The sequence below is a fragment of the Protopterus annectens genome, chromosome 3.part0, assembly GCF_019279795.1.
Source record: "Protopterus annectens isolate FY-2018-M chromosome 3.part0, PAN1.0, whole genome shotgun sequence".
Lineage (NCBI taxonomy): Eukaryota > Metazoa > Chordata > Ceratodontiformes > Protopteridae > Protopterus > Protopterus annectens.
This window is the reverse complement of record NC_056731.1, coordinates 1643375495-1643393349: the sequence shown is the minus strand read 5'-3', so window position 1 is coordinate 1643393349 and position 17855 is coordinate 1643375495. Positions and strand designations below refer to the sequence as shown.

Genomic DNA, 17855 nt, shown 5'->3' with positions numbered 1-17855 from the left:
TGTCTGTGTACATGAGGCAGTTGTAACATTGCCTCAAGATTCCTAGATTCACCAGCTGGACCGGAGAGGAGATTGACAACTGACCTTTGGACATGCTAGAATAATACTGGGAATTCCTTAATAATTGAAAACAAGGGCCAGTGGGGAGTGAGGGTGTAGTGCTTTTAATTTTTAGTGTTGACTTGTATAATTGCTTTAGTGAGCAAGTGCCAGGTAACTTAAGTGCAATGTGTTACAGGTAACTTAAATGCAAAAATGACAAACAGTAACTTTCTTTCAAGTGAAACAAGGAAATAAGTACAGTAAGCAATGCAGATATCACTAGTGATCCACAGAAGGGAAGTAACAAGCAAACAAACAACAAGCATATAAACAAAGCTAGATTCAGCAGGCCTGGATCTAGTCTATGCTACAGCAAACAAGGTGTACCAATTTCAGTAAGATACAGTTCAAATATTCAGGCACTATAAACCTTTAACCAGAAATTCCCAGCTCAGAAGGGCAGAGTCCAGCCTCTTCTCCCACAAGAGTGCAGACCACGAACCTTCTTAATGTAAAATAACTGGCCTGAAGCCCAAGTGCTTAAACCAGAACTAATACACTTTAAGAATAACAGACACTGGGCTCTCAATCAGCAGTTCCCAACTTAGAAGGATGAAAGCTACCTGTCCTGCCACCACAGTGCATGCCACAAACCTTCCTAATGTAAAACAACTGGTCTGAAGCCCAAGTGCTTAATCCAAAAGACTTAGAATGATAGCTACACTTTAATCAAGTTACTAACAAGCAGTAATAAATACAACTGAATACTTTAGAGAATGCCTGGATTTGTGCTCAAGTTACACAAACAAAGCTAGATCCAGCAGGCCTGAATCCAGTCTATGCCACAGCAAACAAGGTGCACCAACTTCAGTAAGAAGCAGTTCAGATATGCATGCACTATAAGCCTTTAACCAGAAATTTCCAGCTCAAGCCTTTAACCAGAAATTTCCAGCTCAGAAGGGCAGAGTCCAGCTTCTCCTCCCACAAGAGTGCAGACCATGAACCCTCTTAATGTAAAATAATTGGCCTGAAAGCCCAAGTGCTTAAACCAGAATTAATACACTTTTAGAATAACAGACACTGAGCCCTCAATCAGCAGTTCCCAACCTAGAAGGATGTAAGCTAGCTGTTCTGCCACTACAGTGCAGACCACAATCCCTCTCAGTGCAAAACAACTGGTCAGAAGCCCAAGTGTTTAAACCAAAAGGCTTAGAATGAGTTACACCAAGCAGTAATAAATACAACTTTTAAGATGATGCAAAAGTAAAATAAAGTAGGTAGAAACACAAGTACAGTAAAAGCAGATGTATTTATTTTTTCTGAACAAGTGCTAAGATCAAAGAAACAGATTTGAGTGCTGAAACTAGAAAACTGGCTAGTTATAAGAAAAAAAAACTAAGCTAGAAGGCTTCCCTCCAACACAGAAGGGCTTGGGGGCTCAGAAGCCTACAAATAGTCTATACCACTTAACAGGAAAGGCAGGAAACAAGCTTAACTTTTTTTTAGTACAATTTTAAACAATATTGATATAATAGCAGTTATAGCAAACGATTCACATATGTTGGGTTACATGCATAAAGTAAAAGTTGCATTAAAAAGAAGCTAAGCAACAGTTTTACATTGATATAGTTCAATAGGTCAACAATAAACATTTTTTGTTTGTATAAAATTATGCAAATGCATAGTAGACGCATGAGAGAGAGAGAGGTGTAATGAGGTACTAAGTATGGTCCTTTTGAGGGTACATAAAGGGAAGGAAGACTAGGTAGGGTCATGGCAAGGGCAAGTTCTGGAAATGAGAAAATAAGCTTTTAGTTCATTTTTAAAGTGTGAGGTGTGGGAGATTGAACGCAAGTCAAGGGGAAGTTTGTTCCAAGCATGGGCAAGGGAGTGTTTGTAGAGTAGTTTGCCTACTGACCTTTTTGGGTGGTAGACATCAAGTAATTGTTGGTTAGAAGTACGGAGGGTCTGGGATGGGATGTAGATGGAGACTAAGGAAGATAGAGATGGACAGAAGGAGGGTTTATAAAGAATAGAGAGTGTAGCATATGAAATTGATAAGATAGCAGAAATTGGGGAAGTTCAAGCCATTGAAGACAGTTTAAAGAAATGCAGTGGTGTGAGTTGTATGGGGAGTTAGTAATAAATCTGGCTATTTTACGGTAAGTCTGTCGGAGTTTGTTTAGAGTGGGGGCCTGGATATTGGTAAGAACTGGGGTGGCGTATAAGAGGGAGGGGAGGAGGAATGCCTGGCCAAGGGTAAGTCTAGATTCAGGGGTTAGGAATTTTTTGTTTCGATATAGCAGACCTAGTTTCTGTTTTTTTTTTTTTTTTTTTTTTTTTTTATACATTGGAGTATGTGTAGGTTTAATTTGAGTTTGTCATCAATAATGACCCCCTAGGAGTTTTGTGTGGGTGTCAGGTTGGATAGTTGCATTGTTAGAAGATGTAATAAAAAAGGAGGTTTTGTGATGAGAAAGAGAATGGGGAAGAAAACGTAGGAGTTTTGTCTTTTTGGGATTTAGGATCAATAGGTTGTGAGAGAGCCATTGTTCAGTGGATAGTAGGGCCTGTTGGGTCAGGGAGTGTAGTTCAAGAATGTTATTTGAGATGGATACAAGTGTGGAGTCATCGGCATACTGAATAAGGGAGGATTCTTTGAATGAGGTGTAAAGATCATTGGTGAAGATGTTAAACAAAAGGGGTCCCAAGATGGAGCCTTGGGGAATACTAGCGGAGATGGGAAGGAAAGGTGAGGAGGATGAGAGCCATCTGACAGACAGTTAACTATCTGGCAGGGAACAATTAAACCAGGCAAGTGCGGAGGGGGATAGGTGGAGATTTGTGAGTGTGAACAGTAGTAGAGGATGACAGAGAGTATCGAAGGCTTTGCAGAGATCTAGGAAGAGACAGGAAATGAGTATATTGTTGTCTAGGGCCTTTGCAATGATATGAGTGAAAGAGAGGAGGGCAGTGGTGGTGCTGTGGTGAGGATGAAATCCATGTTGGGTAGGGGTAAGTAAGTGGTGTGTGAGGAGGTGATTGAGAAGTTGCGAGTGAATACATTTTTCTAATATCTTGGAGAGGGGGGACAGAATGGCAATGGGCCGGTAGTTTGAGGGGTCAGTGGAGTTTCCACCTTTATGAAGAGGGATAGTAATGAAATATTTCCAAAGGGTGGGGACAGTTGATTCCAGAATAGATCTATTAATTAGTATAGATATAGGATAGGCAATTGAGTCAGCAGCAAGTTTGAGGAATGTAGGAGATAGATTGTCAGTGGAAGGAGAGCAAGGTTTTAGCTCGAGTAGTAGAGATTTTATGTAAGTAATGGGAACTCAAAAGAAAACAAAGTTGTGTTAGTGGGACTTGGAGAGGTGGGTGTTGAAGTAGAGTTTGGCTTAGAGGTTGCCAGATTTTTGGATGGTAGAGAGAGGAGGGTAGCTGTTTCCTGAGAGGAAGAGGTAGGGTATGGGGAGGGATTAGAGGGCTTTCCAGGATAGAGGATGTTGTTGAGAGTTGACCAAAATTTTTGAGGATTGGATTTGTTGTTAAGCTGAGCAGACCTACAGTATAACTTTTTGTCATTAGTTGTATGTTTTTTTGCAAGGTTCCTCAGATGCCTGTATTTTTGAAGAAAATGTGGTTGTTTAGTTTTAGTCCAGGTTTTCCAAGCACAATCTTATTGTTTCATAAGGGACCTAGTCTCTTTGGAGAGCCAGGAAGCATGGTTTGATTTTACTCTGACCTTCCTAGAGGGAGCTAAGGAGTTTAGAATATTCATGAAAATGCTATTGAAAGTGCTTACAGCATCGTTTAGGGGGAGGTGTTTTAGGATGGACCAATCTATGTTGTGGAGAACAGAGTTAAATTGGGATGAATTGAAAGTCGATAGTTTTCGACAGTCTTTGATAAGGTGGGGTTTAGGAACATGGGAATAGTGTCTTAAGATGGTGGTAGGGAGATGATCACTGAGGGAGTCCGGTAAGGTGGTGGGATTGTGGTATTGGTGGGGGGAATTGGTAAGGATCCAGTCTATGATGGAGCTGGAAGTGGAATTTTTATGGAAGTGAGTGGGAGATGTTATAAGTTGCTGGAAGCCATGTAGTTGGATACTGAGATGGGGGAAGTCAGTTGTGAGTTTGGACTAATCAATGTTGACATCACCAAAGGATAAGTGTCTCATATGGTATGTTGTGGGAGAGCCAGGATAGGATGTTTTCAAGAATGGGTAGATTGTTACCAGGAGGAAGGTAGATAGAGGCAATTGCAAGTTTTTGTGGGGATTCAGATGGCAGTTAAGGACGATCATTTCAGCTGGGAGGAAGTCAGGAATTGGGGAAGGGTATGGTGAGCGTTTAAGATTGTTCGAGTAGAGGATGGCCACGCCACCACCTTTTTTACAGGTCTATCAGATCGGAAGATATTATAACCTGGTGGGAGTATTTCACTATTTGAGATTTGTGGCTTGAGCCAGGTTTCAGATAGGGAGAGGATGTGAGGGGTATTGAGAGCTATCCGTGAGTGCAGCTCAGTGACTTTATTTGCTAGACTCTGAATATTCAATGAGTAAATAGCTAAGTATTTGGATGGAGATGATTGTTGTGACTGAGGTTGGTGACTGTTAGAGGAGTAAGATAGGGGCAGTGTAGAGGTAGTTTTGGGGAGAGAAGAGGGGCCAGGGTTGGGATGGATATCTCCAGAACAAAGTAAGTTTTTAGTGAGGAGAGAGTATGTAGTAGATGCTAGAGGGAGTTTGTATAGTTCTGACTTAGTTTTGTGGGAATGTTTAAAAACCTGTATTATGGATAGTTTATACAGACTTGAGGTAGAGGTAGTAAAGAGATTAGGGGAGATAGTAAAATATGAAGTAGTTGGATATATGTTGTATGAGTGAGAAGTTGGTGAACATAGGAGTGGGACAGAGAGATTGGAGTGGTAAGAGGTGGAGACAGAATAAGGAGTAGTGTAGAAGATATTATAAAATAATACATGGATTAAATATGGTCAGATACAGTAGGTAGAGAGACAGTGGTATAGAGGAAGTGGTGTTGACAAGATTGACAGATTAGTAAGGTGGTTGTGGCAATAGGCAGGAAGTGGAATTGTAGTGGCTAGTGGGACAGGAAGGGAAGGGATAGTTAGGTATAAAGGTAACTGTAATGAGGTGGGTGGGAATGGGGGTAGGGTAGAGGAGCAAAGGTGAATGGAGCGGGGCTAGCCCCATGGTCAAGATGAAGATACAGAAACAATCAGAAAAAGATAGTTAAAAACTAGCTTGAGTTTCTTTAGTTACACACGAATTAAAAGCTTATTAAATTCACTATACAAAGCAGGTTTTGTGCACAGGTTAAATACAGTTTTACTGTTCTCTTAAATGTAACTATATTAAAACATTAACTCACTGTATAAAACTGGTTTCATATAACTTATTGTCATGTACTTGGCAGTTGGTACAGAGGTTAAAGTTGAGAGCTGTAGTACCTGTGGCACAGGGTTCAATTACCTCATCCCTCGTTTGTCTACTAAGTGGACCCTGAGCAAGTTACTTAACCACACATTGCTCTTGGGTCACCCCTGACAAGAGACGATGCCCAGTGAGTCTACCTGGTGAACAAATAGATTTTACTAGTATTATTCCTCCTTATGTGTGTCATGATGTTTCATATTTTTTTACTTTTATTAATGTGTCTGCTACCCATTTCACTGTACCATTGCTATAATAAAACTTTTCTCCTTGGTTCACTGCTGAAAAGTGGGACTTCCCAGGCAGACAGTGACGACTAATAGACCGACTGATGTGACACCCAGGCATTGACCTTTAACAGCATCTGAATCAGGTTTAGTTTTTAAGTCATGCATATTGAGTTAAGGCTACTTCAGACTCTTAAGCCCTGGAAGTTGCATCTACTACATAACACCCACATATACACCTAGTTTAAGATGCAACATATTCTTCTACATCTAATGTTTCATATCCTTGTCAGGGAGGCACTGAATATTCCCCTGTAACTAAAAGAATCAAACTCTGATAAATCATGCGAGACAAGTGGCTAAAGAAGAGTGACTCTAAGAGATGAATATGCTTTCTATTTTTCCACCAATATCTAATTCAGTTTCTTGATTTTCTATCAAAGGGAATAGAAGCCACAAGAAGACTTTTCTTTTGACATTAGCTGGAGCACATGAAAACCACTGCTGGTGAAGTTTAAGATTACTGTACAAATCCAGTCTGTTTGTGGGAGCTGAACACAGCATGTCAGTCTGTCTGACTTAGCTTCTCTTTTTTGCCCAAGGCTGTGTATCTGTATGCTGGAATTCTGCCTGAGCCATATATAGAATACTGGAGAAATAAATAATTTCAGCTGTTTCATCCTTCTCAACTAAGAACTTTTTTTTTTTTAAATTACAGATTAAGGGTCATAAAATTCCCCACCATGTACAATTATTAATTTCATTGAGTGTGATTTTTTTTTTTTTTGGGGGGGGGCAAAAACTGAAAGAAGTGTTAATCTTCCTCACAGAAAATGCCTCTAAGAACTTTCTTCAGATGAAGAAGACATTCTCCTCCTTCATTTACTTTACAAACTGGTAAGGGCAAGGACTGGGTGAAGGTGCTACCAATTTGAACCTATAAAAGACCTGGTCTCGTGTCTGTGTTGGGAAAGACAGGATATTATAAAATTCCTAAAAAAGTCCCTTTCAAAGGGGGCAGAGCACAGGATTAAGGCTTTGAGCTATTAATAGGTTCACAGATTGGTACTAGGCTATCGGCCCTAGGGCCTATACAAGCTTAGTCATAACAATTCCCTGGCTATTTCTTCCCACACTATCTACTTCCCTGGACCCCTGTCTAGCAGGGCGACTGACATCATTCCCGGGGTGAATTTCCTTTCTCCCATCTAATCGTTACGGTTCCTTCTGAAGAGGGCCAAGGAGGCTCTCTGCTTGACATGTATGGGCAGTCTATTCCAGAGTCTGGGGAGTCTCTGAGTCAGGAACCTATCCCTCCAGCATGTTTTGTTTAATGTGATGACAAGGTTTAGATCCCTGGAGCGTGTGGCTCTGAGGGATTGGGATTTCTTTAAGTGTAGCATGTCCGACAGCTCTGGGTTTGACATGGCCTTGTATGTTAGGCAGAGATCACCTCTGAGTAGACGATATGCGACAGAGTATAGCTGGAGTTTTTTAAGGTGGTCAGCATAGGGCATCTGCTTTAGGCCTGAGATTCTTTTAGCGAGGTATTTCTGCGGCCTTTCCAGTTGTTGCAGATGTCTTGAGAGGTACATAAAAAATGGGGCGTTGTATTCTATAATGGGTCTAATGAGGGATGAGTACAGTGGAACAGTGACCTCCTTTTTTCTGGATGAAAAGCCCTTGGTGATGAGGTGTGCCACATAGAAGAATTTCCTGACTGTTGTGGTGATGTGGTTATTGAAGGTGAGACCACTGTCCACCTGCTTGCTGTAGCTAAGGGTATAAGGATTAGATTCCTTTCACCTCCATTTGACAAATCTGAGACTAAGAGCATGTCAAGTGACTACACAGTACTCCTGGGTCATCCCTGAAAAATGGATACTTGTGTCCAGTGGGTTTACCCAGTTAACAAATGTAGAGAAAAATAAATAAAAATGATGCAGAGACTCGCATCACATCCCTTTAACAGTACATGCACAAGAGCACATTTACAGACACGCTCAATATACTGCTCTTGTTCATAACCCTCCTGATTTTGGAGAATAACAAGAGCACATTTAGACACACTCAATATATTGTGTCTTGTTCTGAAAGCTCCTGAACCTGGAGAATAATTTTAGCAGCTCCACTGGCACTACAAACTTTGGGACTGGCAGTACTGTAGTAAGCCAGGACCATCACTAATTATTCCTTCTAAGACACATTAAAAAGCTTGCTTTTGTGGCTCAGAAGTGGGAGCTATCCAATGTACAGCAGCATGTTTTGCTAAGCTTGTGGAGGGACTGCATTTTTCTTAGGAATTTATTTACATCATTTTAATATCTTTCTCAGCTGATTTCCCCCTTTCCTCCATTTTCAGTTTAGCTGAACTAGACCAATGCAATTCTACTTTATTTTTCCTAAAAGGTTTTTTCAAAACTTTGTAAGGTGTAAGCAAGCATTCAAACTTCTTAACCTAATTTTTTTGTTAAATTTTAGACAATGTTTAAGAAGAGTCAGTATTATGATCTGGCCCCAGACAAAACAAACATTAACCATGGAAATCTTTATGGGGTACTTGTGCACCTCAACATACCATTTTTGATGAAACTCTCTAAAAAGGTGTCAATAATGCAGACGCTTGTAAGGAACAGATGAAATATACTACCAAAAAAACTACAACCAAAAGTTCAGTGACTGCATAATGCAGTCCCAAATTAAAACATGGCTGAAGGAATAATGGCTTCAAAGCAATGAGAAGAACTGACATACAGGCATGTCAATGGTACTTCTGCACAAGCTTGCAACACTGTGCTACAGTGCATATACTGGCTTGAGTGCAGCAGTAGTTTTTGCAGGGAAACAGGACAACATTGGAAAAAATGCCAGCTAAATGCTCCTTTACTAATAAACAAACAGAAATTGTATGATTTACTGTTTCAGTAATCCTGCCCCAAAGAAAGAAAGATCAGTAATTGTAAGATTTACTGTTTCAGTAATCCTGCCACAAAGAAAGAAAGATTGGTAATTACTGCACAATGTCTATGGGACATACCTTTCCAAGTATTGTATACAGTGGTTCTTCTTGGTCCCCAAATGCTGGTCCCTCCATATTCCACTGTTTTATGGTCTTGTCATCTCCAACCTGTAAATAGTTGCATTAGAGTGAAAATGAACTTAAAATGCTATAAAACATTTTGAAATACAAATCGTTAATACTGTGATAATAAAGCTAGAACTGAATGCCCTGTTAATTACACCACAGTCTGAAATGTATCAAATTGCAAACCCATAAACACAAAACATTGAAATTATTATACTGTGTGAATAAAATTAAAAACAAGTCTAAAAACTAAAACTGTGCAACGCTTCCAGCATATCTAGTTACTCTGCACAACAGGAAAAGAAATGAAGATGGTTCACTCTTCACCATCAAATCTGTACAATTTATAACAGAGGTATCACGTCTGCAAAGTTTAACTGAAGACTAACATTTTTAAAAGTGAATAGACTTTTATACAAAAGACATTCCATTATACATGGCTATTACCTTTTCATACTTAAATGGCTAAAGCAAGTGCTAGTTTGGTAGTTTGTTCCAAAATTAAGGGCTTTGCATCGCCAGGCTCCATCACTGCTTTTCATTTTCCTAATGCATTTACATTTACTCTAGCTCTGTCTTGCCACCTGCTGATGGAGAGCTAGAACTGCCCATGTGAATTACACATACAAATAGTGCGTGCCAGAAACAGATGGCCTGACACTACAAATCTGCTGCAAAAATAGATTTGTATATGCACCTTATCTGCAAGAAAGCCATCTGCAGTGGGTAAATATTGGGATTTCCTCTTCCATTATGCCCAGTCTGGCACAATTAAGTCTAGCACTCAGAGGGTACAAAGCATGCCATGGTACTGTATGTCAGAAGAGAAAGGCATTACTAGCTTCTTTACTACTTAGTTCAGCCTCCATTCTTCGAAAAACCACAAAAACAAAATAAAAAAATTATATACCTCCTCACATTACAAAAAGATCCATTCACGGATACTAGATAACAAGGCTATCCAAAAACAGAGGAGGTAGGCATGCATCAGGCACCCAATGCAGACTGTGTTTTTACAGATTTCTGTACTTGACATACCAGCTACTGTTATACCAGCTCTGCACAGGGTTACTGGAGGAAAGACTTCAAAACCCTAAAAATTAATCAACTAGAGAAGACCTGACGACAAAGGCTAAGGCGGCACAGTCCTTCAGTACCCAGTCATTAAATGAAGCCAGGCTCTTGGAATAATTTTGCAAACAAAAATGCTTGGTAAAAAAACAACCATTAAACTGTCACAGTAAGCATGTCCGTAGTGGATGCATTTTTAAAGAAGGCAATGGAAGCATATACACTGCTGGTGAAATGACATTTAAAAGCATTTTCCAATGGGAGATCAATCAATGGCTAACAAATGATTTATTTATTTATTTGACATTTGTTAACTGGGATAGTCCTACTGGGTCACATAACCCGTTTTCTGAGGAGGCCCATGGAGAAAAGCTCCACAATTATAAATATGCATAGGTAGATTACAAAAAAATTACAACCAAAGTGTTTGATAGGACTTTACACAAAACATTGCAACTGCATCTCTGATAAAACTTTACACAAAACAATATTACAGGTCAAGACCTAGAAGCTACCATGAGCAATTACTTAAAAGTGTTTTACTAAAAATTGAACTTCCAACTCATTCCTATGTAGTAACTGCTGTTTACTATGGATAAAGAATAGCTTGCTTTACTTAGCATCATGTGATGTGGAACAGGCTTACAATAGACCGTACAAGTTTATACAAACAGTATTAAATTAATGAGGGGGAGAAGCAGCACAGGGATTTGGGAGATTATGATTATTAGAGGGCCACTGAGACAGAAGGAAGAAAGCAGAAGGGGTTAGTGGTGAGAGAGACAGAGAGAAGACTGTAGACAGAATTGCGATTAGAGAGGCAAAGAGAAAGTTCAGTGATGTACAGTGGGTATGAGGAGGCGGAGAGAGAGTTAAATGGGGATGGGTAGAGGGGTAATGGAATCAGCAATAAATTTGGAGGCTTAATTCTGTTTTTCCTCATCCATAGCAAGAGAGATCAGCAAACGATATATACCTTCACAAATGTATACACCCTTTCTGGCTAGAACCCAAGATGACAATGCACATCAAAGTGTATGAAGGCTTTCTCTCCTCAGGAGTTCACCCTGATAAGACAAGTAGACATACTAATTAAACTTGAAGACAGTTCTGTGGAATTGTGGGCAAGTCTCAAGGGATACAATCCTTATTAAACACAAAATAATGGGCACAGACAAATAAGGATATGCAGTTCTGATATCCTGTGGAAGTAGTAATGGCTACCAAGAAAATCATCTTTCACAACAAATTAACTTCAGACATACAGAAACAGATAACTTGAATGTAGGATGGGACAACCCATCAATCATGAAGCTAAATTTCCAAAGTAGACAAGGATGCTTCAAAGGCAAGCAGATGTACAACACCCCAATAAGTAACTGTAAGACAATGTGATGAGAGCCACTTACCTGCCCCTTACAATGTTCTGATAAGAAAAGGCAGCAAAAACTAAGACCCAAGTCTGGCAGGTATCTAAAATACTGACTAACTTGTGGACTAATTGCTGACTGTTAACTAGATAAGCCCTTAAAACATGTGCCTCCTTACAAGCACCCATGAGGTTCACAGGCTCGTTGGCAGTTACAAGACATACAATGCAGGAGACCATTAAGAAGCCTAGCACAACTGCCCCAAAACACTGCCTGGTTAAAAGTGACTTGTTCAAGGTCACACACTAAGGAGAGGAAGGCCAAGAGACTCAAACGCTACGCCAGAGGAAGTCTCTCTGACAGCTCAAAGTCTCGGTCCTCTGCACTACCAAATAGCAATGTCTTAGTTACATGACTTGCTCAAAGTTACACATTTTATTAGTGTGAACGAGAAACTCAAATCTGAGGTCAGAATCACCTGCAAGAAAAATGAGATGGTAAATAACTCTTCGGTCCACATAGGGAACCTTTTCTGCTTGGCAGCAGAAGTCTAATGAGTGGAAGGTTTTCTGGCAACATCGATCATCTTAATAAAACTTACAATGCAGTCTTGCATAAGAAATATATCCAAATTAGCAGATATGGAGTCTATATCACCCAATAGAGGGGAACATCCATGGCATGTACAAGGATAAGTTCCTAAACGGTCATGGAGTTGAAAGGCTGAACTCACAGCCTTCTTTGCCATCATGGAACTACAAAAATGAAATTTTGGTATGAAGCACAGAATAAGAAGGAAAAGTATGAGGCTGCACAGGAACCTTCCAGTCATAAGAGAAAGAATGGTTCTACGATGGACTTCCCCATGTTCTGCTGAAAGAGCAGGACTGAGGCACAAACTGTGCCATCTACATGGTGAACAGCCTGCACTCCATGATGCTGCAATCTCAGAAGACCCCGAACAACAGAGTCTTTATTCATCTCTGCTCCAGAAAAGGGATGGGATTGTGACTGACAGAATATGCCAGCACATTCACTCACTTTCCCAACAATGTGAACATCTACGACAGAAGCCCTGCCTACTGCACACTGCCAAACTCAACTTCACTCTAGAGAGAGAGACCTATGAATGCACACTTCCCCATTTGCTCAGGCACTATAGCACTGAAGTATAACAGATGCTGGTCAGCACTTATTCCACAGCCTGAACACCAAGCAACACTGCATTTAACCTGAGTAGGTTTACATGTTTCCCCCTTCTGTTGGAGTTCCACTTTAAGGAGGAACCTATGCGATTTCCCCAATTCACAATGGCATCCTTCACAAGAAATTTCAAACTGGTTAGACTCGAAGAAGGTTAACCCTGCACAGAGAAGGGTGGGCTCACAAGGTTAGGGGTCTCACACTAGCAAAACATTTGCTAGGGGGGATTGAAGACTGCAGCCACTGGCACCTCCCCATCAGGTGAATTATAATCTTCTGTAAGTGGGTGACTGACCGCTACCAAGCCAAACTAGTGCAGAAGTGTCCTTGCTTCCACCTAGCTCTGCATCATCATTCAAATTGCCACAGCTATGATGTACTAGGCCCTCATTTCAACCAGAAATGAAAAACACAAAGGAAACTAGCTTCACCCCCCACCCCCAGGGAAATTCTCTATGCTGGCACAAATGATATTTAAGGTTACTTAGCCTGTAATCACATAAGCCGCCAACCCCAGCAAAGGACACTATGTGGGAGTCTCATGACAGAACCACTGGGAGCTAATCATGCAGTAAAAAGAAAGTCCAGTTATGCAAGTCAACCTACCATACTAGTAGATATAACCTGTCTAGGATACAACAGTTGGCTAGCTTCCAAACCCTTAAGGGCATTTTTAACACACCCAGACTGCTGAAAATCTAAGCTAAGGAGGGGAAAAAAAATCAGTGGTCTGTGTACCAAGCCCTTCAGAGCTTTCATGCCAACTGAAAAGGGGAAGCCTAGAGCCCTGAAAAAGGTCAGTGCTAAGTAAACAAAAAGCAATGTCCTCACCCTAACAAAAATCATACAAACATAATGGGGATGGAAGGAGTGGCTACTGCAGCAATGATCTTCTCAAACATCTACTGTTAAGTAGGTTCAACAATATAACTGCACTATGTTCACTAGTAGATCACTGCGCAGTAGCTTAACTATATGGGTAGAATACAAAAGCTACGAAAGTTTGGGAGGAGGAAAATGAGGGTCCAGGAACCCCTAGAAATTGCTGGAGCAAAGCCTGCAACAGATGCAGAAAAGGAGTTTAGTTTGCAGCGCTTTGAGAAAGTATGCTTAGAGGACCAAGTTGCTGCCTCTAGAATACTTAGTCACCTCTTTCCAAAAAAACAATTGAAAAACTCAAGGTCCTAGTAGACTGTGCCTTGACCCTGCCTGGAATTGACTTGTTGGTAAGAGCAACACAAGGCAATAGCTTGGGACAACCATCTGGAAATGGACTGCTTTGATACTGGTTGCCATTTTCTTTTCTTACCTTCATAAGAAATAAATAAATAAACAAAATTTCTGAAGGTTTTAGTTCTATCGGGATATTATCTGAGTGTTTTGTGCACATCCAGGAGTATGAAAAATAATTTCTCCCTCACTTAAAGAAGACAGGGAGATGCACAGCTTGGCTCAAAGTAAACTTGGATACCACTTTAGCAATAAATTGAGAGAGTCATTCTCAAACAGACAAGATCTTTGTGAAAATGAGATAAGGTTGACCCACTACAACAGCTTGCAATTCAAGACACTCTTCTTGCAGATCTTGGAACAAATCAGCAACACTATTTAGTATTACTATTACTAACATTATGTTAACAAACTCAAACCAGCTTGATGAGCTGGTTCAAAAGGAACAATTGTTATTTTTTTCAAAACAATGTTAAGATCCAGCAATAGGAGCCACCTGCTTTCTTGGTGGATGGGTATGTAGAACCCCTTTCAAAAATATCTTGAAATGAGGGTGCACTGAAAGAGGGGGATCCACAAGCAGACATGCTGTAATGGGCGGAACATAAACCTTGACAGAGGATCAAGGAAAGGCAGCGGTTAATAACTCACACGTACATTGTGGAACCAGAGAAATGCTAGCTTTAAAAGGGTATTGGTTCTTAATATGGCACCGACTAGAAAATATTTTCCATTTGTTAATACAAGATTTCCTAGTAGCAGATTTCTTTACCTCCTTTAATATCTGCTGCACATCCTCAAAATACATGCCTAAAGGGTATTAAAGTTATATCATGCAGTTGTTTCAAGTTGGCGTGGGAGTAGATACAGCCTGTGAAGAAGTTTGTGGTAACTGTCCTTGGACATTTCCAAGAGAAGAGAGAATCGTCATTGCTTAGGCCATAAAGGAGACACCACACTGACTTTTGGAGAGCCCTTCTGAATCTTCAGAATGAACCTGGATATCAGTGGAAAGGGTGGAACAACATAAAGGAACATTACTATCCAAAGGAATGAGAATAAATTTAATTTTCCAGGCCTGCTTCCAAAGAGTCATAGAACAGAATTTTACAAGTGTATGTTGTGAATGAAGGTTAACAGATCTGAGGCGATCCTCACAAATGGATCAAATCCTGGAAGATCTCCTGATTCACTTTTATTTGTGAGGGTCTGTCTTGATCAGTTTGCCCATTACAACATGTTGCTCTAATGGAATGTAAGATGCCTAGAGTAAGACTGTTGAATTGTTATATCTTAGGCTACCAAGGCTAATTTGCACACAGGTTATACTGTAAACCCCCCCATTTATGCACCGCGTCGCTGTTGTGCTGTCTGTGACCACTGCAGAGTCCTGCAGACGTGAATGTTTGAAGGAGCTCATTTATTACTACCAACATTTCTGATGTTTCTATGTTTTGATCTTTTTTGTTACAAAGATCCTGTACCAACAAAGATGCTATCTCCACCAAAGCAAAGTCTTTGGAATTTGTTACAGACTGTATCACAGTTGGAAGGGAGAATGGAAGTCCTGGATTCAGATAAAACCAGTTTGCTCATCAAAGTAGTTCCCTTTTTACAAATCCCAAAACTGCAATTTGAAAACTCAGGTGGTGTTCAAGTTGGGAACATACAGATTTTAGATACCGCTGAATTGTTCTCATGTGGTGTCTGGCTAGAGGAATGATGAGAATTACAGAGGACTTGAATTCTAAAACCCCGAGAAAGTCTCTTCCTGAGTTTTTTCCACTCAGTCTAAGACTTCAACAATACATCTAGATATAGGTCTACTTTTTCCTGTGGGAGAAAAGCTCTTTGAACAGATGTATCCAACAGGCATCCAGGAATACAATCCTGTGGGATGGAGTATGACAAAGAGTTGTGAATGCTATCTTGGAAACACATTCAGTGAAGGAGATCTCTTACCCAAGTGGGAAATTCTGGACACTTTAAGAAAAGAATATGCAATGACAAGCAAGTCATCTAAACAGGAAAATTGTGACTCCCTTAGTCTGCAAAAGGATATCACTGAAGCTATATGCTTTGTGAACAGCCTTAAAGCAGTGGATAACCCAATTTGCAATGCAGAGAAGACCTCAAAAATATGTCTGAAATCTGTAGATATTGGAATGTGATGATGAGCATTCTTTACATTTAGTTATTCAAAAAAATGAAAGGGGAAATAAGTAGTAACAGATTGTGAAGGGAAAGCATTTCGAACTTTGGAACTTTAACAAAATGGTTGAGAAGGGAGCTATCTAGAAATGGTTTCCATGAAGTTTCTTTCTTTGGTAAGAAAAACATGCTTGAATGAAAACATTTCCCTGCAAGGGAGAGAGGGACACAGGTTCCTTTACCCCTTCAGTCAGCAGATCTTGAATGACACGGAAAAATAAATCTGATATGGCGGATGAGGAAGAAACAGTCAGTGTGGTAGGGACTCCCACTGGCATCTGTACACCTGATGGATAACTCTCAGGACCCATGCGTCTGACATATCTGTTGCCAAACAAAAATGGAGAGCAAGATTGTGGGGAGGAATTAAAAGGATTGTCGGGTGGAAGTGAGGGGGGGGGGGGTTACAATTTGCAGAAAGTCATTCAGACTTGTTAGACTGTCTTTGATTCTGGGATGCTCCCCCTTCTTTTTAGAATCTCTTTGCCATTGTTTCTTAAACATCTGTTTGCCTGGCAAATGTGGAGTCGGCTTATTTTGCTTTTCATAAAAGGATCCTGAATTAGCGATGAAACCTTTAACAAAAGTGGAGAAGGGCTGCTGAAAAATATGAATCATCCCCTTGAATCAGCCTACCCCGCTCATCACATTTTTTTGACCTCAGCAGCAAATTATCCAAAGGGAACTGCTTTGGTGGACAGACTAGATTTATATGTATCCTCCTTATCAAGGGGAGAAATCAAAATGTCAGCTTTTACATCTTTCAGGCAAATTTTGAGTATGTAACCATGCAAACCCTTCTCATCACAGATCGAGCACTCAGGAACAGACAACAGTAGACTCATGAGAACAATTTAAAAAGAATGTGGTTACTTGAAGTAAAAAAAAAAAAAAAAACAATAAGAGCTTTTAAGGAAGAGGATTTACACTCAGGAGGAGGAAAAAAGTGGTTGCAATGTTCCCTATATTTTCAAAACAGGCAAGCAAAAACTAACATGTACGCCTGACAATTAAGAATTTTAAATGGTAGAAATATACACTTGTTCCCTAAATCTATCAAAAGCTTTCCCATCTTTGTCAGTGGGAAAGAGATTAGCATTTCTTACATGTTTAGCTGCAAAATGATTTGACAAAGAAATCCCTGCAGTGTCAGATCTGGAATTAGAAAGTATTTGCAATACTGAGGAATCTTATACAGTCTTATCCACATTCTTAGAGGCTGCAGGTTTGTTGTTAGTAATGTTGCAGGCTACAATAAAAAACATCCACCAAAGTTAGAGGAACAGTAGTAAGTAGTAGAAGGAAATCCCAGTTGCAATAAATAATACATTTTCAAGGAAACTGAAATGTCATTTTGTTCCCAGGTATAACACCGATTTAAGAAAAGGAAAATGATTCCAAGGAAAGATCAGAAGTAGTACTCACCTCAGCATCAGAATCTGTTGTCTGAGGTGAAATGACTGAATTTGTTCCCTCCAACTGTATTCCTGGTTCATCACACTGGGAATCTTCAGGAACTGAACAACTTTTTTATATAGTCAGTAGAACCAGTATGTGAAGGGATAAGAGCCTGAACTAAGCCCAATAAATCTTCCCTATCTAGGGTAACAAAGATGGGATTTTCTGCTTATTTTTGACAGAAATGTCCATAGAAGCAGACGACTCATTATCAGGGATATCACCATGAGATACAGGCATCTTAGTCTAACTAGGAAGATAAGCATTCCCTGCTCCTTCCTCAGAGAATGACAACAGTGATTCTCCCATGCCTGTACAGGACACTCCCAACAGTCACAGAGGATGTGTCCAAACCTCCCAGCCCATGGTAGTTGAAGGAACTACACCACAGGAACCCAAGGAAGAAGATGAATGGTCTGAGAAATCAGAAATGACCACTAAAGGGTCACCCACTTGCATATGAGGCAAGGAAGCAGTCTGCTGAACTGGCA

General features: G+C 40.2%; 1 protein-coding gene across 2 annotated transcripts in view; it reads right to left on the bottom strand.

Annotated features, from left to right (window-relative positions):
- Positions 1–17855, bottom strand: part of DCAF13 (DDB1 and CUL4 associated factor 13) — a 781821-nt gene that overhangs the window by 621579 nt on the left and 142387 nt on the right. For both annotated transcript variants that reach the window (XM_044065680.1, XM_044065681.1), the window contains exon 4: positions 8774–8863. In XM_044065680.1, coding sequence (XP_043921615.1) covers positions 8774–8863 — 90 coding nt within the window. The remainder of the gene's footprint in view (positions 1–8773; positions 8864–17855) is intronic.